This window comes from Alosa sapidissima, chromosome 15 (genome assembly GCF_018492685.1).
Source record: "Alosa sapidissima isolate fAloSap1 chromosome 15, fAloSap1.pri, whole genome shotgun sequence".
Lineage (NCBI taxonomy): Eukaryota > Metazoa > Chordata > Actinopteri > Clupeiformes > Clupeidae > Alosa > Alosa sapidissima.
The window spans coordinates 11,418,499-11,440,886 of record NC_055971.1 but is presented as its reverse complement, the minus strand read 5'-3'; the positions used below and the strand labels follow the sequence as shown (position 1 = coordinate 11,440,886).

General features: G+C 42.6%; 2 protein-coding genes across 6 annotated transcripts in view; one reads left to right on the top strand and one right to left on the bottom strand.

The window, feature by feature from the left end:
• agfg1a (ArfGAP with FG repeats 1a) overlaps positions 1-13,929 on the top strand; it is a 41,122-nt gene extending 27,193 nt beyond the window's left edge. Inside the window, exons 7-14 of one of the 4 annotated variants that reach the window (XM_042064289.1) lie at positions 4,313-4,384; positions 5,729-5,938; positions 8,836-9,013; positions 9,387-9,466; positions 9,579-9,680; positions 11,915-12,064; positions 12,512-12,603; positions 12,884-13,929. In XM_042064289.1, the coding sequence (XP_041920223.1) occupies positions 4,313-4,384; positions 5,729-5,938; positions 8,836-9,013; positions 9,387-9,466; positions 9,579-9,680; positions 11,915-12,064; positions 12,512-12,603; positions 12,884-12,940 (941 nt within the window). In that variant the 3' untranslated portion in view covers positions 12,941-13,929. The remainder of the gene's footprint in view (positions 1-4,312; positions 4,385-5,728; positions 5,939-8,835; positions 9,014-9,386; positions 9,467-9,578; positions 9,681-11,914; positions 12,065-12,511; positions 12,604-12,883) is intronic. The other 3 variants (XM_042064290.1, XM_042064291.1, XM_042064292.1) reach the window with 3 other exon arrangements.
• slc19a3a (solute carrier family 19 member 3a) lies at positions 13,715-21,737 on the bottom strand. Of its 2 annotated transcripts, XM_042064293.1 has the most exons (8): positions 21,591-21,737; positions 20,624-20,687; positions 20,257-20,423; positions 19,078-19,666; positions 18,590-18,940; positions 18,043-18,235; positions 15,626-15,767; positions 13,715-14,917 (listed from the first exon to the last, which is right to left on the bottom strand). In XM_042064293.1, exons 3-8 carry the CDS (start codon positions 20,401-20,403, stop codon positions 14,762-14,764), a joined length of 1,578 nt encoding a protein of 525 aa, XP_041920227.1. In that variant the 5' UTR covers positions 20,404-20,423; positions 20,624-20,687; positions 21,591-21,737; the 3' UTR covers positions 13,715-14,761. The 2 variants fall into 2 exon arrangements, with proteins under 2 accessions (XP_041920227.1, XP_041920228.1); XM_042064294.1 differs by having other exon boundaries at positions 20,257-20,687.
• Positions 21,738-22,388: the final 651 nt, after the last annotated feature.

The following is a 22,388-nucleotide window of genomic DNA, read 5'->3' as shown; positions in this document are numbered from 1 at the left end:
GAGGTGGAAAAAGTTCGAAAATATTGTACTCAAGTAAAAGTACCAATACCTTGATGAAATATTACTCAAGTACAAGTTAAAATACCGATCTGAAAATGTACTTAAGTAAAAGTAAAAAGTAGTTCATTTAAAATGTACTTTAAGTAAAAGTTACTTAGTTACTTTTTTTTTATTGGGGGGGGGGGGGGGCGGGGGGGTGTACCAGAACAACCAGTTTTACCAGAGACTTTCTAATGAGGAGATACAGCACTCAAAAAATCCTCCATAGTAATGCATAGGGTTAGTCAGTTGTATACAAAATATCACAACCCTTCCGCAGCAAAACGTTGACATGTGAATACATTGAGCCAATCATGTGGTGTGTTGTAAAATACATTGAGCCAATCATGTGGTGTGCTGTGAAGACATCGTGCCAATCATCTGTTGTGATCTCGCTGCTGGAGCAAGATTGGTGTCGTGAAGCCTTACGCACACGCATTTCTGCCGAAATAGATGCACGATAAGTGCCCAAAAAGTTTTGCAATATGGCCGCCGAGTGGAGTGGAGGTACTTGCCTGAAAAGGACTTTGGTCCTAGCTCGAGTTGCTGCAGCCAGCAGCTAAGGCAGCCATGTTCATGCTCCTAGTGTGTAGCGCTGTAGCTGCAGCAACTCAAGCTAGGTAAAACCGATTGTTTCAGTTTTGTTCATACCGACAGTACTCGGTGACGTTGAGAAATGGAGATCTATGTGAAAAATCACCGGAGTTCTCCTTTTGAGCAGTAGTTGATTTTCAAAGTTAGTTGCACTCATCCTTGCGTCACTTTGCAGTGAACAGTAATCCAGCACAACTGAAAAGCCCCTCACAGGCAGCTGAGGCAGGCAGGCTAATGTTGAGTTGCAGAGAGTTTTTTTATATTTGGAAATGAGCAGAAGGTTCAGCAGATTAAAGGACGTCGAACTGGGGGGGGAGAGTGGGAAGTATAGGGCCCCAATGGAGGAGAGGGCCCTTGAAAAGTGAAATACGGGGGGTACAACATTTTCACCAGGCATTAGTAATAACTCAGGTAATCCACACATAAAAAATCCAAACAACTCCATAAGTAGAGTCATGTGTAATGAAGTGGAATAACACAGGGAAAAAGTATTGAACAAGCTAAGAAAAAGCACTAAGGCAAGGAAAGGGAAGGAACGAGCTGGAATCTGTAAGTAGTTAGAGTAGTTATCCTTTCTATCTGTGCAAATTAATATAAGCTTGGTTAGTAGCCTACATATTGATGGGCTATAAAAAGGTTTTTCATTACCAAGGTGTCACACAAGAAACATTTCATGATGGATAAAAGCAAAAAGCTCTCCCAAGACCTTTGCAAACTTATTGTTGCAAAACATATCAATGAAACTGGTTACAGATGCATTTCAAAACTTCAGAATCTTCAGTAAGCAGCATGGGAGCCATTATCTGCAAGTGGAAGAAACCTCACTGCATCATCAACCGGCCACGCAATATTTCTGACCAGGGAGTCAGAAGGATGGTCAATTCCAAGAGCCAAGGACCACTCGGAGAAAGCTCCAGAAAGACTTGAAGGCAGCCAATTCAATTAAATTCAATTAAACAGTTCTGGAAGTAACTAAAGATCAGGATTCACAAGAGGGACCCCTGGAATCTGTTTAGAACAATGGACCAAAATCACACCTGATACTGTGACTAATACCTTTTGTCATACAGGAAATGTCTTGAAGCTGTCTAAAGGCTTTTCCACAAAGTATTGAAGAAATTTCAGTAGGCACGTTCAATACTTTTTTCCTGTGTCATTCCACTTTAATACACATAACTCTTATGTTTTGGATTTTTTATATGTGTGTTAATATAATGTGTGGTGAAAATTTCGAATAGACTCACTGGAAGTTTAAGCTAATTACTGAAAATATATATGACTATATGTCCACCATATATTTATTTTACCTGAATATTTTAACTTCCAAATTAAATGTCAAAATGAATGTCAGACGAAATTTAAAGTTTGACTGACTGGATTTTGTATACAAAACAGTGAAAACTGTCTAAGGTCACTCTCACTCTCCCTTGCTAAAGAGCTAAATGGTTTAGTCCGCCTGCACGATTCATAAGGTAGTCTATCTTTTGTTTATTTAGTTGAGCATCGCTAGTAGTGGACCGCTAATTGTTGTGCTGCTGGTGCAATGTCTTTCTCCAAGAAAGCCAAGTCAGGTTATTAAAAAGAGATACATCAAAATGAGGGGAAACAACTGCTAATAAACTTCTTTCCAAAGAAAGGTGAGCACAAACGTCAAAACACGAAATCCCATGGTGTTTGCTTGAATATCTCCGCTATCATTAATGCTAAAACGAACTGAGACAACCCATTGAAATAGCGGAAAATACACTTTCATAGGTTAGGCTACACATGTAATCTGATGCATTTCGTGATCCAGCTCCATCTCCCATCACTTTCAGAAAGACTGCATGGCGCCAGCTTGATTCATGTCCTGTTGTAGGCTACATGCTGATCATTATCACTAGGCTAGTGGTTTAGGGCGTGATTTCTTTTCTCTCCCTTTCTGTTTTCGTTAGTCTTAACTTTTTTTTTTTACTCAAGTAACGGATGGGATTTTTGATGTAGCAAAGTACAATACTTCGCTCAAAATGTAATCAAGTAAAATTTAAAATACCGATTTTATAAACTACTTAAAAAATACAAAATACACAGAAAAACTACTCAATACAGTAACGTGAGTAAATGTATTTCATTACTTTCCACCTCTGCACACGTGATAATACTGTTTATAAGTCCTTTTAACTTAGGTTAAAAGTTGTGGTCGCTTGGCACAAAAAACACACACACCCCACAGAGACCTTTCTTACCATCTGGTGGGTTTCATTCCCACCAGTTTGGCCAGTTTATCCATTTTGATCATCCTAAGGCGTTGTTTTGTGTAGTGTAGTGTGCATTTGATGTGATTGTGTTTCAGTGTGTGCAATAGAGTGTTTGAGAATAGAGCTGTGTGTTTTGATACTGTAGCAGTGTGTGTGTTTGTGGCAGGGGATGTATCTATGCATTTATATTTTTGTGGTGTGTGTGTGTGTTTGTATGTGTGTGTTCTTATTCTTTGATCAGCCCCGTCACGTTTTGCTGCACATTTAGTCTCCCGGTCATGCTTGCTTTCACTCTCAGTTGAACAGCTGCCCTCACCTCCACCAACCGCCTATGAGCATCTCTGGTTCTCACAGTTTGTTGCTTATTCTCTCACATTGAGTTGTTTATTTCCGAAGGGAAAAAACACTTTGTAAGATTATTTGGCTGTTACTCAGTCACTGCATAATGTAGTTTTTAAAAGGTAGCCCATTTGAAGCCAAAACGGTCCTCAAACCCAAGGTTTATTTACCCAGTAATGTATCTATTAAGATGGATGATTGTCGTAATTAACTCAGTGAGTGGACAGTCCTGGAAAATTGAAAAATCACAACTTGCTTGTGGGGTTGCAGTCATCCAATGGGGTCAGAGTCACTGACTCTGTCAAGAAGTCTTGTCTTTGGCCCCGTCATGGCACCTTGAGACAATTTCAATGTCATGGTGCTATATTTAAATGAAACCAAATAGAACTGAACGTCCACCTGGAGAAAAGAGCCCATTTAATGTTGAAAGGGCCGTGACAGTCTCTCCTCGATGAGTCGTGTCGGGCGTTGGAAGTTGTGTCCTCAGAGGGCTGCTTGTGACCCTGCTGGGATGTGAGGCGAGGTCATTCCAAAGGGGAAGTTGCCCTCCTGTAATGCTCACTGCTGCCCCCTGCTGGACGACAAACTGCTGCATCTGTTTCTAGGGGTGCCCAGATGCCACAACAATATTCAATTGAATTCAGTCAAATTATCTTCAAATGAAATTAAAGCCAATCTGAAGAAAGAACCTGCTAAGCTCTTAGCTTAATGAGCTGTAGTCAACAAGTTTAACAAAGAATAAGAGAATAACATTAAAAGAAACATGCTCGAAAGACCAAAACACTTGGCATGATGTCATTAAAATTGCTGTGTGACTTCCATGCTGTGTTGGCCATTAGTGGTCAGTTGTGTGTGGCTGGTGATTGGCCGATTCATCATCACTACTTTGCTTGGTGCCATGGGACTCCAGTTTGCTCACTTGCCTTTCTTTTTTCCACCTTTCTGTTTTGTTAATAACTCCATTTCACTCTTGTTTTTTTTTTTCTTTTCTTTTCATTTCTTCTGTCTTTCTTTTCTTTCTGTCGTTCTTGCTTTTCTTCTTGTCTCTCTTGCTTTGGCCCTCTGGTTCTCTGTTGCGTTGTGTGTGGCCCGCTGGGCTGCAGCCATCAGTGCTCTCCCATCCAGCCGCAGTGTAGGGGAGTTCTGCTCCGCACTGCCTCCACTGCCGCCTCACAGTAAGTCTCATAGTGTGTGTGTGTGTGAGAGAGAGAGAATTCTGAATGCATTTTTGGTTAGTGTGTCGTTTTGTTGAGTCACACTGTCTGTTAGTGTGTATGGGGTTGTCAATGTATTGGTTTTGTCTGTCTGTCTGGCATTATTGTCTTTTACATGTGCTCAAGCAATTGTCTTTGTTTTAAAGTGTGTATCCACCCATTCAGTCCTGCCGATAATAAAGTTAAATCTCTCTTTACACACACACACACACACACACACACACACACACACACACACACACACGGTGCCCACACTCTCCTCTCTGTTGTGAATAGAAACATTATTGACACATCATTATTGTTTCACTCACTCCCTCCCATTCGGTTCGACGCACTAAGCCCACCCTTCTCCCCTAGACACGAAGTTGACCGCTCGCGACCTTTGCCCTCTCAACAGTGAGCTCACTAGGGCAGTGGAATTTACTATGTACTCTCTGCCCCCACCTCAAAGTTATTGATAAGACTGCTAACCTCAACATAAACCAAGATAAGCTGTGTGTCTCATTTGTGTGGAGATATTTTTTTTATTGTTGAGTGCTTATGACATCTGCATTGCTGTAAATGCCATCATATAATAATTAATGATTATGGCACCAATATTTATTATTAGAACTGGTGGAAGGCTCTTCCAGTGGTTGCAAGTTCGTTTGAGGTCATGCTGGACTGGTTACCATTGTCAACTCCTTGTACTCACACACACACCCCAAATGAATTACTCACACACATACACACCACATGATGTGTGTACACACACACACACACACACACACACACACACACCAAATGATGTACTCACACACACACACCAAATGATGGAAAGATGATTTAGGAAATGCACTACACAGAGGTTGGCCCATTTTTGGTATTGGTAATCTTTGGTATAACCTCCTTTACTTTGCACTCAGACACACTCTATTTCTCTCTCTCTCTCTCTCTCTCTCTCTCTCTCTCTCTCTCTCTCTCTCTCTCTCTCTCTCTCTCTCTCTCTCTCTCTCTCTCTCTCTCCTTCAAACACACACACACACACTACACAGTTAAAATGCGATGTGCACCATCAGTCTTTGCTTAAGCAGGCTACTCTTGTGTGTGTGTGTGTTGCACCTGTCTCACGATCCTACAGAATCAGGTTCCCTATATTTAGTACCACCCTTCCAGAACACTCTAATGTGAAGGACACACACACACACACACACACAGGTGCTCCACTCTTGCCCTATTATTGGTTTCTAGATCTTTCATATACCCCTCTCGGAGATTATTTTCTTTATTCTCTCCTCTTTGGTTTGTTTTTCCTCTCTCACACAGGAGGCTCCTCGGGACTAGCTAACGCCAGTTTTGCAAATTTTGACAACTTCCCCAAATCCTGTAGTGCGGACTTTGGAGCGCTGGGCCAGCGAGGCACGTCGGCAGGCGCAGACGCAGGCAGAGTAGACGGCGCTAGTAGCGTGCCCGCCGATAGATATGCGGCCCTTGCAGACCTGGACGGCATCTTTAACATGGCCCAGTCTGAGTCAGGTATGCCCAAAGACAGAGCTGTTGTAAGCAACCCGCACTGCCAAGTCTGGGTGGCAAAATAAGAGTGTGAGAGAGAGAGAGAGAGAGAGAGAGAGAGACCGAGAGAGAGAGATGGTGTCTCATAAGGCAGGCAGCTGTGAAGGAAGAAAGGGTGTGTGAATCTGGTGCACTGATCTAGAAGAACTCTGGATCGAGCAACTGAATGATCTCGCCCTTTCAACAATGAAGACAACTTATTTCAAACACATGCCATGCCTTTGAGACCACTTCTGTCCTTGTCAAATGGATTTGCATGTGGATATCATGACATTCTCAATTATATTAAACACCTTTTACATGTTTCTATGGTGTTAATATATATTTTTACACTGTATGAGTAACATACAAAATATGTTTATGGGGTTTCCCATTTACTCAAGTGGTCCCAAGAACAATGGCCGCCATTCCACAGTGGCGTTATCTCGGGTGCGGAATAAGAAGCTCAATCCAGTGTTCTTTGAGGTCAGTGATCTTTTGGCAGTTTAGCCCTGGAGTCCCAGAGCTGCCTGCTCTCTGAGCTGCTAAAGCAACACTCAGTTAGGATCCATAACTGAACAGGCATAGTGTTGGACACCAAAAACGCAGTGTTTCAACAGCAGGTGCAGTTCCACCCTGATGGTGGCATACCTTAACACCACTGAATTGGAGGGGAGTGTGGGGAGGATTTAAAGATGGTTGTTGGGGCTTTATCCTATAAATTATGGGTTGAAATTCTAGTGTAGAATTCGGGACACTAACAACAGATAAGTGTATACTGTATTGTTAAGGTGTTATTGCTGAATAATTATAGCAGCTACTGCTTGAATGTCTGCATACAAGAAAGTCTATAACAAGAGTAGTAGATAACAGTTCTACTGAACTGTACTGAAGTAAATGGTAGCTTCAATGTGTATCGTCATCAGGTATTTTTTGTCCTACTTGTCATAGTTTTCTCTGATGTGGAAGGCCCAGCCAGACACAAAGCCTTCCATGGGCATATGGGCCTATACTGGGTGAGAAGGAAAACCAACCAACCACATTGCACCTTTTCATTTGAGATCTTATGAAGAAACAGAATTCTTCACAATGTCAGCTTACTGTAGGTGCAGTAAGCGGTTTGGGCAGGTGCATCCCTCAAAGAGCACAGAATGCACACAGAGTGCAAGTGCAAGCTTTTTTTCACCGTCAGACTCAAAAAAAGAAACCCTCACCGTTTTTTATTTTATTTTTTCAGTTCAGTGCATGTCAGCACATTCACAAAAAGACAAGTTGTTCCTTGGCCCTCCGTCCCTCTTTATTTCCAGAGGCTATGTGCTGTCAGGTTTCATACTTTTTGTTTTAGCCTCTAAACACACACACAGACACATACACTTGCACGCACACACACTCCCTAATCTGCATCGTCTGCCTAGTTTCTGATCAGCTCCTGTTAAAAATATAAATATCTTGCTTTATTCATGCAAAATCTCCCGAGTAATACCGTTCATGTGATCAATCGTAAACAAACGCTAATGTAACGGTAATGTAATGATTGATGCTGCTGATGTATGTGATCCCATTGAAGTAGAAACACCCCAGTTGTATGTCTTTGTAGTCTTTTTTTCCCTGTCAACAGTCCAAAATACAACAAAGTAAAAGGTTTACACAATAAAGTATAGATAGGGAAATGCACACTTCCTTTTTTGCCTGTATATGTAAACAAAACTTTCTGCTAACTAGGGCTGTAGGTTCACTTTTTTGTTAGCACTGTTGCTACAGATAGTTTTGTAGCACAATCCACAAAATCTCCTAAAAAAAAAACACCTCATTTGTAGGCTATACTCTAGAAAGTATTTTAAATAAGGTGTCACTGATGCTAAGCTGGTAAATCATCCATAGCACAGACAGATTATGTTGTAGCATGTGCTACATGTAGCACTGTAAAGCTCTGCTGCTACCTCAAGTTGATTGTATTGAAATTGTGTACTAGGGCAATTCCATGGAAAATTACGTTTTTTGTAACATCCATAACGGCAATAAAAATGTGATGGTATGGTATGATGTGAATGATTACATGAAATATGAGCATTTGCTATTTTTGGCTGAAGAATGTACATGAGAAAAAATGCACAAAAAATTAATGTCATCATTCACATCATACAAATGCCAAGGCATTTCACTGGCGTTATGGATGTGACAAAAAGTCAATTTTCTGTGGAATTGCCCACTAGTGGTATATCTATAATATTGATGGTATTGAGAAATTTCCCAGTGAAAAAGTAGGGCAAATGCAATGGATGTATGCATACATAAATGTCAAACCAAGGGTGCGTTCAAATTCAAACAATCGGCGAACGTTTGTGGTAAGCATGTTTTTTCTAAACAGTTTGAACGATTTGGTGGTAACATTCCATTGTAACAGTAATTGCATAGTTACCTTCACCAAGCCCACGTCCAGTTCCATTATATGTTCGGGGAGAACTACCTCCTCAGACTGTTTGTGAGTGTTTGCAAACGTTCGCCAAAACCTCAAGGCAAACAGAAACCTTTTTGCAAACGTCCGCCTATGTTTGTGAATTTGAACGCACCTCAGGGAAGGGCACAAGAATGCTCCATGACATTGTGTTAAATGGGCTGGGAACTGGTATGGAAATAACTGGCAGTGGACACATAGGAACTATTATTGACAATGACACGCAGGGCACTCCGTAGTCCAAAAAGTATGACTGTAACGTGACAATAGTGGCAACTGTGTCATAGCTCATCTAAAGGCTAATGACCTATGTCCACCCTCTGTCTCTCCCCAAGAGGTACAACCCTGGGCGATGGTCGATGGTATAACGTAAGACTCTTTCACTCGTCCACACAACCCCACTCTTGTATGTGTGTGTATACTACAGGGGGCGCTGTTCCGACTGGGGTGAGCTCTGCCCCTCCCTCTGCAGGCGTGGGGCCCCCGCCAGGCCCCGTTGGCTCCATGGGGGGCGACCGCTACGCTGCGCTGGCCGAGCTGGACAACGTCTTCAGCTCATCTGCCCCGCCCACCAGTGTCTACAACACCATCAGCACGGCACAGGAGTGAGAAACGCACCCTCTATGTTTGCTCAGAACCTGTCTGTCTGTCTGTCTGTCTATCTGTCTATATACCTGGTTGTTTGCTTGTCCATTTGGCTGTCTCTTCCTACCTGTCTACCAATTTGCTTGTCCTGGAGTGAGACATGCACCCCTCTCTGTCTGAGTGTTGATCCACTTGTCCTTGTCAGTGCTGCTGAATACTGTCCATGTTTGCCTTCTCAATTTCAGTTCCCTGACTGTGTTGTTGATGCCCCTTGCAGCCCTTATTCTTTTCTTACTCCAGTCTATTGGCTCACTTTCAGACTTTTTTTCCAAATCCGCAGCCTGTATCCATGTCACAACTAATACACTGTGTGTGTGTGTGTGTGTGTTTCAGAACCATGTTTGGTGCTGTAACTAGTGTGTCCTCAGCACAGATGCAGCAAGGATTACCCAGCATGCCACAGTGCTTTGGAGGTAGGTTCTGAGGACGTTCCGAAGCTTTTGTGGTGAGACTTCACTCCAACCCACTGCATTCATGTGTTTGTGTTGTTGTTGATTTGTTTGTTTGTTTTCCTTGTGTCGGCAGGTCCTTCGACTAACCCTTTTGTTGCCTCATCGGTTGCCCCGGCAGTGGCCCCCACCAACCCATTTCAGACCAATGGCAGAGCTGCCGCTGTGGCCGCAGCAGGTGAGGGTGGAGCTTGCAGAACTATGAGCCAATCACAAACATTACGGGCAACATAATTAATACCAATATCAACATAGCGTTTTGGTTTTCATTAACACATTGTATATGGAGGGTTTTTTGCACGAAAACCGTAATTTGATCAAATCCTGTTATTTCATAAGTGGGTGCATTTGCCCAATAAAGCAGTCAGCAGTCAGGAGTGGAGATTTGCCTATTCTGTGGTGTTGAGACTTCTTCTTTTATCCCTCATGGATTATTCAACAACGCATGAAGCACACCTAGTCACATAAGTGCATTTACAGAATGAGGCCAAATGTGACAGGAGTACACACACACACACACACACACACACACACACACACACACACACACACACACACACGCACGCTCAGCTCAGCTCGCTTGCGCTCTCTCTCTCTCTCTCTCTCTCTCTCTCTCTCTCTCTCTCGCTCTCTCTCTCTGCATATTTAACATTGTTGGCAGAACAAAGTTTTTAGGAGGTAGTGAAAGCGTTCTCATTTCAGCACAGATGAATGGCAATATTGTAATCAATACAGACTCTTTCGCTGTTGCTGCAGCTATTTTTTTGTTCTGCGTCCATGTGGGCATCCCTCAGGTTATCAGTGTTAGAAGCCCATAACACAGATTTAGACTGAGTGTGTGTGTGTGTACAGGTGTATAAGGGTAAGACACACTCATGGCTCTGTCTGTTTGTTGCCATGCTGGTCAGGCCTCTTAGGAGCCCTACAGGGGCAGGGTTTCATCCCTGCTCATTTTGGTATGTTTCTCTCTCTCTCTCTCTCTCCCTCCCACTCCCTTTACCTCTGCCTATCTTTAAATTCTTTCTTTTTTCAATCTTTGTTATCTATCTTTCAAGCTTTTTATCTACACTGTGTCTGTGTTTATTTCTGCCTTGTGTAGTTAATCCGTGTTAGTGCATTAAAAGAGCCTGCTGGAACTCCATGTTCCACGATGCACTGGGCCAAACTTGGTAGACAGTGCACCGATCAACCTAGTGCTACCAGAGCGCCACTCTTCCCCTTTGGCACGGCCATACACACACGTTTTGTGTTGGCCATGCAGATAACTCCTGTATGTGCCCCCCCTCTCCCTCTCTCTCTCATTTTCTTTTCTCTCTTTCTTTCTCTCTCTCTCTCTTTCTTTCTTTCTTTCTTTCTTTCTTTCTTTCTTTCTTTCTTTCTCTCTCTCTCTCTCTCTCTCTCTCTCTCTCTCTCTCTCTCTCTCTCTCTCTCTCTCTCTCTCTCTCTCCCTCTCATGTGTCTCTTTCCCTGCTCCTCCACAGTTGTGAGTTTTACCCTGTAAAGCATTGAGATCCTAAATCTCCACAGATATGCTGTTATCATCTGATGTGGGAGTGGGTGCCTGTCTGTCATAGTGTATGATAAATCTGCAGAGAAAGGATTTGACAACAAATACATAAATGAAAGCACTCCGCTCCCAGATCAGATATAACGGTATAATGTTGCCTGTTGGTACTTGTCCATTTTGGCAGATGCTTGCAGAAGTAGTGATAAGTGTCAACAGAGTGGAAGTGATGTACCAGGGACAAGCCTTCCCCATCCACAGCTCGGTTTCATCTCATCTAAACTAATACACAAAAATAAATACAGCCAGCTTCATAATGATCTCAACTTGAAGTATCGATTTTTGTCATGAATTTCCTGTAATGTGAGCCTGGCACAAGTTGAGTGTTTTTGAATTCTTTTCATCACAAATTAAACTTTATTTATTTTAATACCCACTGAAAATTGTCTGATTCCAAGGGTCTCTGAGTTTTCTTTCATTTGACTCCTGTACCCTCCACCACTCTAAACTTGCGTAGGTTGCTGTTTGGCTGGACAGAAACAGATAGCTGGCTAGGGAGTGGTCAAGAAGCTTTAAGAACGCTGTTTCAATAGAAGTTTCCATGGCAACCCTGGCAATGTTTTACTAGTTGGCAATGCTAGCCAAAGCTGATCCCAGACCAGCTTTTTTCCTGAAGACTGTCCCTGACCACCACTGTCCACTGTACATGTAAAAAGGTGTTGCAGAAGTTGAAGAGTGTTTTTGGAGCGTTAAGCGTGTCCCTTTGTGTGTCAAAATAATGACCTGATGTAGGAGATGACTCAACTGACGCACTGTGTTTTCTGTTTTGAGAAATGATATATATTGAGTGATCTAACAGAAATCATTTGTGTCTGTCTCTCTCTCTCTCTGTGTGTGTGTGTGGGTAGCCTCGTTTGGCACAGGTTCCATGAGTATGCCAGCTGGCTTCGGAAATGCAGCGGCCTACAACATGCCCACAAGCTTTAGCGGAACCTTCCAGCAAGCCTTCCCTGGTCAAGCTTTCCCCCCGACCCAGGCATTCCCTCCACAGCCCAATGGTGTGTGTGTGTGTGTGTTTGTTTGGAGAACACACATAATGTCCATTGTACATACGTACGCGCGTGCACTTGTCTGGGCATTGGCGGTGTTGGTTTTAGTGTAACAGTTTAATGCAGTTAAAAGCACAACCTGTGAATGACTAATTTGACCCATCTGTGTGTGTGTTGCTCATAATACTGCCATGTGATATACAGGTGTGTATGTTCTCTACAGTATGTGTGTCTGTCCATGTAGGTGTGGGTAGCTACATGTAGGATTTAGTGTTTGAAGTTAGCATGAGGAAATAGTAAAGTGGACCGATTATGTAGACTTATGCTGTGTTGAGTACCATGTGTCTAGTGCAAATATAGAGGCTTTGTGTGTGTGTGTGTGTGTGTGTAACAAGGGAGTGCTTTTTTAGATTAAGAAAAAGGCTTTGCCCTTATTGTGTGGTCTGTTTTGTGTAGGGGCGAGCTTCAGTGCTTTCGGTCAGCCCAAGCCAGTCCCTGCGTTCGGTCAGCCCATGGCAGCCCCTGGGGTCTCCAGCAATCCCTTCCTGGTGAGACTGTTTCTCTTTCTCTCACACACAAGTGTATACAAGCATATAAATACCCATATATTTATTTATTATTCTTTCTCACATACTTGCATGTATGTTGTATGTGTATGTTGTATTTAGATAAACATAAATACATTATCTGCCAGACACCATTATCATAATACTATAATAAAACATAAACAAAGTCCCATTATTTATTTCCCATTATTTATTTCACTCCACACCCGTCTGTAAACCAAACCCACTCTGACTGGTCCTGCGTTTCTCCTCTCTGCCACAGATGGGCGCTCCTGCTCAGTTCCCCACAGGAAACTCCTCCACCAACCCCTTCTTATAGCGCCTCCTCACCCACAGAGGGCGTTGTGGCTGCGCTTGCACCTCTTGCACTGTTCCGTTCCACAGGAGTAGCTTTAAAAGAATACAAAAAAAAGGAAAACCTTTCTAAAGGACCTGCAACATTTTTGTAACCAGTTTTAAGAACAAAAAATAGAATAAAGAAAAAAGAACGAAAAAAAAGAAAGAAAAGCACCAACCTTAAAGCAACAACAGCGGCTGTGAACAACTTTAGACTGTGATGACATCGCCCACGGCAACGCAAAGCAGGGTAGCGCTGGGGTAGGAGGAGGATGCCCTCGCTCCCCCTCTTTGATATGTGCCCTCTGAACTCTGGCTTGCCTTTGGAGGTCCTTGCCTCTGCGCAAAACTGACTGACTCCCCCCGACAACTAAGTTATTATTGCAAAACCGACCCCTTACACTCATCGTGCTGCAACCCTGTACAGAATTTAAGTTCTTCTCTCTTCTTTTTTGTTTCCCTTAGCAGAAGCCAGACTTTAGCTCTTGTGCATATCAGTATTTGTATCTTTTAACACATTGTGTTAAGTTCTGAGGGTTATAGGGGAGAGAAACATGGGGCACTTCTGCTTAACGGCTACAGTGACTGAACCAGACTTTTAGGAGAGAAGAACCCATCTATTCACACTCTACATACACACAAACACACACACACACACACACACACACTTACTTGTGGGACAGCACTGGCTTAAAAAAAAGACTCCTGACTTCTTTGTTTCATCAATGGCATAAGCAAAAAAGAAAGATACAAGAGAGGAGAGGAGTGGTTCTGTTTATTCTCTCTGCTGCCAGCGCCCTGGGGAACAGGGACCCAGAGGAGATCAGGTGGGCTCACCTGGAACAGCATCACCTGTGAAGCCCCTTCAGACTGGACCGACCACTTCTACTGGGCGTTATATGAAATTTAAGTTAATGTGTGTATATATATATTATATATACAGTATATATTAAAAATGAATTTTAACTAAAACATTTCAAGTGATTATGGTTCAGAATGTGTTTTCTGTGTAACAAAAAGATGTATTAACATCATTTGTATTGTGTATATGTTTGACAACAAAAAAAGAGTACACACAAACACATACATGCATCTATACATGTACATACATACATACATACATACATACATACATACATACGTACATGTACATACTTTGTGACTGAGGATATTACAGTAGCCCAGTTACTGCTTAGGGGCGCGTTTTCCAAAACCATAGTTGCTAACTAAGTTGGTTGCAATGCAATTTCCCATTGCTAACAGGTTAGCAACTTTGGTTTTGGGAAACGCGCCCCAGGTTGGCAATAGTTTGCTTTTGCGGAGTCGGAGAAGGCAGTCCCATTTAGGTCCCAGAAATAGATTGTTTTTTATTGTCAATATTTTTGTGATGGTTCCACATAGGTTGAATTTTTATAGAGGCAGGAACACAAACCATAATTTCACACATTAGCCTTCATCCACCGTCTGAGTTTTGTACAGGGCTAGGGGGAGAATCACTGATGGGACACTGCACAAACCAGCACAAATCACCCCATAGACAATGTAGTAGTAGAAAATCATTACCCTTCATACCCCTCCTGTCACAGATTCACTTGCTTTGTCAGATACCTTGTTTTCAACAATTAAATGAGTATACTAAGATTGCACACTAGAATAGTAGTAGTAGTAGTATAGTGTAGTGTTTGTTTGGTTTTTGAGCAATTAAATGAGTGAGTATTGAGGATCACACTAGCTCCTACTGAACGGACTGGAGTCTGAAAAGCTGCTTGCGCTCTTTAGTGCATCATGTATGTTTCTGAATTAATCAGAACTTGTGTTGTACGTCGGAACACAGGTCTGCTTGCGTCACCTCAGTCTGCTTTGGGGAGTCCCTGTGTCTCTTGTGGCTCACAGCGTTGTAGACTCCCCAGACGAAGAACACTAGAGCGATGACACAGAAGTAACTCCCGTAGATGATGAACTGGAAGAGAAAAGGAGTGAAAAGCTGTAGTGGGCTAAACCATCAGTGAATCATAGAATCATAGAATCATGCTTTTTCTGTCATTTTGGGCTGCACTTATCCATTTTATTCCTTTAAACAAGTCCAATCAGCCTTGGAAGTATTTCATGTCTGGAACGGTTTCCAAACAAACTGTTATATATTAGGCACTTGAGTGGCTTTGATCATCAATACACTAGAATACACCAGGCACAGTAGAGATTTTTTCACTCAATTCAATTTCTCTCTCAATTACATTTTCAGTATTATGTCTTTCTCGTCATAGTTACGTGATTACTAGGCAACGAACTCTAAAGGCCTGTACAGTTACGTGATTACTACCAACTCATATCCACTAATTGTAATACCACCATGAATTATTTATCTCAATAGTGTCATTGTGAAACCACAAGGATAAGTGGAAAGAGTTCAGTGTGATAATATCAATAGTAGGCCTATTGAATGAAGGTCATAAAGTGATGCTTTCTAGAAAATGTGACCCAGGTTAGATAACAACTAAGCAGCATGGTCTACACCCAGATTCGTTAGAAATGAGGCAGGGGTGGCACAAAGCATCTGTACTATATTTGTGTCCACACCTGTGACCATTTCCTGATTCCACCCCATCTCTCTCCCACTCAACTCCTCGACCCCCCCCCAAACAATCAAGAACCCCAAAAATATACCCACCTGTGTTACAATGTCCAGGCTCAGCCCTCCACTGTCCACCACCACCGCAGTGATGACTGTTTGGAGCACCAGGGCACCAAAGTTATTTGCGCCAAAAATCAGGGCGTAGCGCTCCATTGATAAATCTGCAGCTATTTGGAACCTGTATGGAAAGATAATGAACCATTGCCATGTTGCTGTAGTACTGGATTTCTTCTTAATCTGTTATTGACAGCCATGCAAGGAAATTACTTAGAGACTAAGGGCTCTATCTTGCACTTTAGCGCAATTGACTTTCCGCAAATCGCTTTGTGGGCGAATCTTGGGCGCTATTTCTATTTTACCGGCGGGATAATGACTGTTGCGCCCAACGCAAATCTAAAATGGGGTGGTCTGTAGTAGCTACATTATTCATGGGTGTGGTTCGGGCGTAACGTGCAATCAGAGCGTCTTCTCACATTCCCTTTAACAACAGGCACGCTTGTTCCATAGCGGATTGCTATTATGATGGCGGATTTGCCAGGCGCAGCCATGGTTCACAGTGCTATAGTCAGTTGGGAACAGTTTGCTATTGATTTTTCCTCTTGACAAAATGTAATACAGAAATGTCACTTTCCGATGTTTTGGGATCACTCTCACTGAATCACGAGGTTATGAATGCATGGTGATATTTTTGCAATAATCTTACATTACCTCACTATAGACAATGCAGATCTGTCAGATAAGCTCTCCTCTCCCGTGCTGCTGCTGGGGCATTTGGGTTAAATGGCATCGGCATGCAGTTCAACATCACGTCTCATTAAGTCCTCTAATATTTCATAATTTATGTCATCAACACATCCGTGATTAGTGGAAATGTGTTCGCTAGATTTATACCTGTTTTTTCACATCGGACACCACACTGATTTCCCTCGTGTAGCAATAGTTGTCCTTGTAATTATGTATGGTTTGGAGAAATGGGAACTGCGTCGTATAGATGAGAGGAACAAAGTGCATTGCACAACACAGGCGCCCAAGCAAGCGCTCCTGCAGGTGTAAGCTGCAGGAGCGCTTGCACACGGCTGTACCTTACCAACAGGCAACTCAACAACGAGAAACAGTTTCCAAGTTGACCTAACTTTCCAACTCTGCACAGTATCCCATTAACTGCATGACAGTAGGCTATTTACAATATGTTATGTAAAGTAGTACAAAAGAGTTTGTAAACACGTTATCATCAACTTAATGCACGCACAACTTTTGTTTGAGCAGGAGAGAGAATAACAATGAATGGATGCAGCAACTACAGACATTGTAGCCAAGGCTACTTGCTGCTTTCTTTTACTGTCTATGGTTGCTGCACATAATAAACTTATTTAAGCAAATTCACAAACTCAAGACTTCAAGGCCATCATGGATATAAAATGTTTTTTTGAAAACAACGAAAGGATGGAGGAAACATAGCAAAGTTTAGAGTTATTTCAGATGGGCTACAACAAGGTAGGCAAAATTGTGGTGCTTGCCAAAACCTTAGCGCAGCTGGAATAATGCTTATAGGCTGATGTTAAAGCGCACACGATGTTTAAAGCCATACACAACAGTAAATTGGAACAAAACTAAAGGTAACTTTAGCCTTTATAGGGCTGTATAAAGTTGTCCAAATTAATAGGTCGTAATTAGGCGTCGTTGTTGTAAAGATATTGCATGTAGATGTACTATATAGGCTACTAAATTTTTAGTTGACCAATGCACGAACAAAACCGGGAAACGGACAAATATTATCAAGGCTTTGAATGTTTCCATCTGTGCACAGGGTGTCTGTAGATCGGTGTGCATATCATTCATTTCTGCAGGCCTGTGGCCATGCATGCACCCTTAAAATAGCATCTGAATTTGCGCCACTGACTTTAGACCAGGAGGTTCCTGGTCTGTGGCGGAATTGTTTTCTGAAACTGCAAAATATCAACAGGGACCGTTTGCGCCGGAACACGCGCCCTCTTTTCGCTGAAACGCCCCCGTGGGCGCACATGTACCTGTGGAGGGAAAATTCCAATATGCGCTGACTGCAAAATAGGAAAGACAAAAGCGCGAGTATACAAAGTCAATTGCGCTGGTGTGCAAGATAGAGCCCTAAATGCGTAATATACTGGGTTGCGTTTATATACTGGGTATGCATAAGCGTTCATTGGTTTCCGTACATACACATACAGTATATACATTTTTGTTTTACAAGATTAGGGAAAGATTTGTCAATGAAACAAATTACCTGATGAAGCTGAATGGAAAATTACTTAATAAGCAATTGATTATTGTGGGCACGATTTTAGCAGTAATTTGCATTCCAACAGAAAAATCCTTTGTTTGCACAACAAGAAAAAAGCTGTCGATCAGTACTGGCAAGACTCACCCAGGCCAAGAGCCCTCTACTGACCCTAAGCAGGTCCACTCCACACACTCACATTGCAATGGTGATAAGCAGCATGTAGAGGCACTTGAAGAGCACATAGCCACAGTAGCACGCCCAGATGTTTCCAGAGAAAACCATCAGGTAGAGGGCACCGCCACCCATGCCCGAGAAGGAGCCCAGTGCCAGCTCGCCCCACTGGTGCCAGTCCACCTGAGTGAAGCCAATGGCATAGGCGGTGGTAGCACCTGAAAACCATTTCAGACAGTCAATGAAAAGACATACAATATATAATAATTCTGATGAGCAGCTCTCTTCAGTTCATATGACAGTTGTCTATTCAGGTAAGAGCCGGCAGAACTCCAATAAACTGCTGCAAATCAATGCTCTTATAAACCAACAGGCAAGATGCTCATAATGTGTCATGCAAGACTTTAAAGTCTGAGGGCTGCATACCAGTGAAACAATATTCCAATTACAATATTGGAAAACAGCCGTCCTGTCGGGGGCATTTTTGTGTTGTCTGGGGCATTCTTGTGTTTTACGGTACCTATAGTGCAATTGCCACAGTGATTTAATAAACAACCCACTCAAGAGCTCACCAAACAGACTGGAGGCAGCCTCCACTCCTCCGTTGTAGACAGTGAAGTTGCTGGACGGCTCGATGTGCTCCCACAACACCTGCACGTAGTTGAGGATCTGGTTGTAGCCGCAGGTGGCCAGAGCCCACCACAGGGACCAGCGCAGGAGCCCCGGCGTGGAGTAGCACTGCAGGAAGTCCCTCCAGAGCCGCACCAGCACCCCCACGCAGCCCGCTGGCTCTGCAGGAGGAGGAGGATCCGCACAAGTCTCAATCCCAGCGCCACCAATGACTGAGCTCTTTGTGGAGCTGCTGCTGCTAAGAGATCGCCCCCTGCTGGCTGCTCCCTGAAGTGTAGCCATGTCAACAGGTGCTGTAGGTAACATGCACGAGAGGTTAATGATATAGAGAGAGTAAGCAATACATCTTTTACATTTAACATGTTTGGGAAACGCTAGTAAGAAAGGTCTTCTGTTCCATGAATTAGTGCAAGGGAGGACCCATACATGCCTGCTGTGTGGGAAGTATCATCTGGAGAGGCTGAATGATTCAGACAGATTTCCACTGTTTTGGGGACGTCTGAGACAGGCTGGTCATTTCCATCTTCCTCATCTTCTGTCCCACTCCTGTGCTGCGTCTTTACTCTTTGGTGGAAGAACATGCTTCTCTGGGGCATAGGAAGAAGCCAAGACACCCCCCATGCCAGCGCAATGAGCACCAGGGTGAACACCAGTATGTAGTGGTAGGACAGCAGGCCAAATGAGACCAGGAGCTGGCCTAGTACGGAGCCCACCGTGTAGCCCAGGAGCTGGGTGGCGCGGCAGTAGGAGGTGGCCTTGCGGTAGTGCCGGAGGTCCACCACACTGTAGATGTAGGAGTAGTAGGCTACTTCACTGGCCATCACTACGCCATAGAAGAACTGCGTAGCCTGCATCTGAGGCACGCTGTCCAGCCACAGCAGCATGCCAGTCGTCACCAGCAGGGAGGAGCAGTGGAACACGATCACAGGCTTGTAGCGCAGCCAATCAGTGAGCAGGAAAACGGGCACGAGGACTGCCAAATATGAGTAAGTGGACACTGGGTAAATCTGATTGGTCAGCTGAGGGTAAAGGGAAGAGACACACATATGATTGGCTAAATAAGATGGTACATGACATATTTGAAATGTTTTTGGAAGATCAGTCCTGTTATTATTGTGTTACACTACATACAATACACAACATGAGTTATGTTAGAAAGCCTGTCCCCTGTGCTGTTGTTGATGTTTGCAAGGTTTGCCCCAGTAGTTCCATTGCTACTGTTCAACATAAACTCTTCACTGTTGCTCTAAATATACACTGATATATTTATCAGAGTAGATGATAAACTAAAAGTACAACCATAAAACCACAATCTTGGGTGAAGTGTCCTATCATGGATCAGATACCGTGCTTGCTCACCAACCCAGTTAATCATAGCAGTTATGTGTTAATTATCAGCGAGTGAGTACAGTATTACTCAATCACATCTCACCAGGTGTCCTGACATAGGTGTACATTAGATAGGAAGGAAAAAGAGATTTACAATAGGATTTACAAAAACAACATAGAACACAATAACTACATATTTTGTTATATCTGTGTCACCCGTCCTCCGTAGTTAGGTACTAGTTTCTTGAAGTCTAGTCTGTTCTTGAAGTCTTAGCCTTACCTGTTCTATGGTGAGGTTCTTGTCAGGTCCAGTGAGGTAAGGAGTGAGGAACGGTTCCAAAGGTTTGACGGTAGTGAAAAAGCCATAGGCACACAGCAGAGTGGTGGGATATGCCCAACCTGTTCTCCATGTTTTCACACACTCCATTGTACAACAGATAATACACGCTGTGCGTGTGTGTGCGTGTGTGTGGTGTGTGTGTGTGTGTGTGTGTGTGTGTGAGAGAGAGAGAGAGAGAGAGAGAGAGAGAGAGAGAAGTGTGTTTCCTTGGTAAGAGACACAGCTTCCTGTAATATGCAGTGTACACAAACAGGATAGCAGTTATCTTGAATGCAGACACATTGATTGTAAAAACTCTGCCTGTTACCTGTTCTGGTGATGTCACTGCAACAGCATTGTGTGTGGGTATGTGAGAGAGTGTGTGGTGTCTTCTGTCAATTAAATGAAAAGGGAAAGACAGGTGTGTTGTATCTAAACCTATTAATGTATAACAAGATCATGCTCACGGTCACTTGAAAAGAATGCCTGGAATGCCAGTAGACCAGCAGAGCTGCTTGTTTTTGCTATTTTATGGACATTTACGATGTCAATTATAAACTGCACTTTATTTATATTTATCTACACAGTGAAGATGAGATGAAACACTAAGAATTTTTTTTTTTAATTATGTTAAGGACATTTTGAGTTATGGCATTTATGTTATTGTTCAGACAGGAAAAAAATATATAGATATTTGTTTTAGGTGTCTGGCTATATAATTAATCTGATCTGTCACTTCAGGTTAACTCAACAGAAGGAACCATTGCAGATTTTTGTAAGATTAAAGCAACATTTTATACTCTTAAAAACAAAATCTCAGTTGTTTTTGGTTTATTTCTCAGACTGCCGAATCGTCTAGTCACTTTTGTCACTTGTGCACATCATAAAAGTGTTTTCTCATTACTTCAAACAAACAGCAAATGCTTTTGCACATCCATGCAATTGGATAATTGACATTATCAACGCTATTGTCATGCTGGTCAAAATGTACTACACAGGGTCTTTCTTGAGTAGTCCTTCCCCCCAAAACTATTTATGCATTCCAGTTTTTCTCAGTCGCTTTGGTGCATTTCTCGAGTCACCATTAATGTTTGCACAACAGTAAGTGTTTCTTGAAACAATTTGTGCAAATTGCACCCCACAGTGGATTACCTGCAAAACACATAATTTGCTCAAAATGCTTAATTTATGTCTCAAAAGCTAATATTTTGCCAATCAACATGCCATTGCTATCAGAATGAAAAGTTCCTGTGTCACTGTTATGAACAAGATAGTGAAATATTGAATGGAATTACCTGTGGAAGTATGTCTTTTCCCTGGTCCCAATTCAGGTTGGATGGTATCGAACTTTTAATTTCAATTGTCCAATCGATATGAAGAATCTGTCTTAATGAACCAAACTTCTAATGAGGCTTACACACAAGTGCAGCTCAATAAAAATGTCGTAGTGAGTCAGCACACAGAAGAGATAAAAGAGCTATTGAAGACAGAATCACAAAATGTTTTATACAACAAGACAAAAGCAGGAAGGGGCTCAGGAAAGGGTTAGACTTTGTTCTTGAACACAGAACTTACGCAGTAGGCCTACTCATGTAATAGAAGGATCATTCAGAGGTACAAAAGTAAACGTTTTTATAACATACACTTTTCTATATCAAGTCCTGTAATAAATGTACATACTATCTACTGCCCCTTTAGATTATAAATGTGAATATCACAGGATGATACATTGCAAACATCATGACATATGATTATCTCAAAGATTATTATCATTGCTTGGTAAATCTATTCAAAAATTATTATGTTACAGTTTTTCTCAGTCGCTTTGGTGCTTTTCTCACATCAATATTAACATTTGCACAACAGTTAGTGCATTTCTCAAAACAATTAGTGCAAACTGCAAAACCTAGTGGATAACCTGCAAAAGCATAGCCTGACGAGCCAGACCCACATTAAAATGTAGGGTCTGGGCACTCACCGTTCGCAGTGCTCAGTCGGAGGGGCGGGATAATCGGTTGTCTTTCAAATTCCCTCTGCACGCAATAGGACAGAGCTATGACTCCCATGCGTTTCCCACCAGCGGAGCTAGTTGG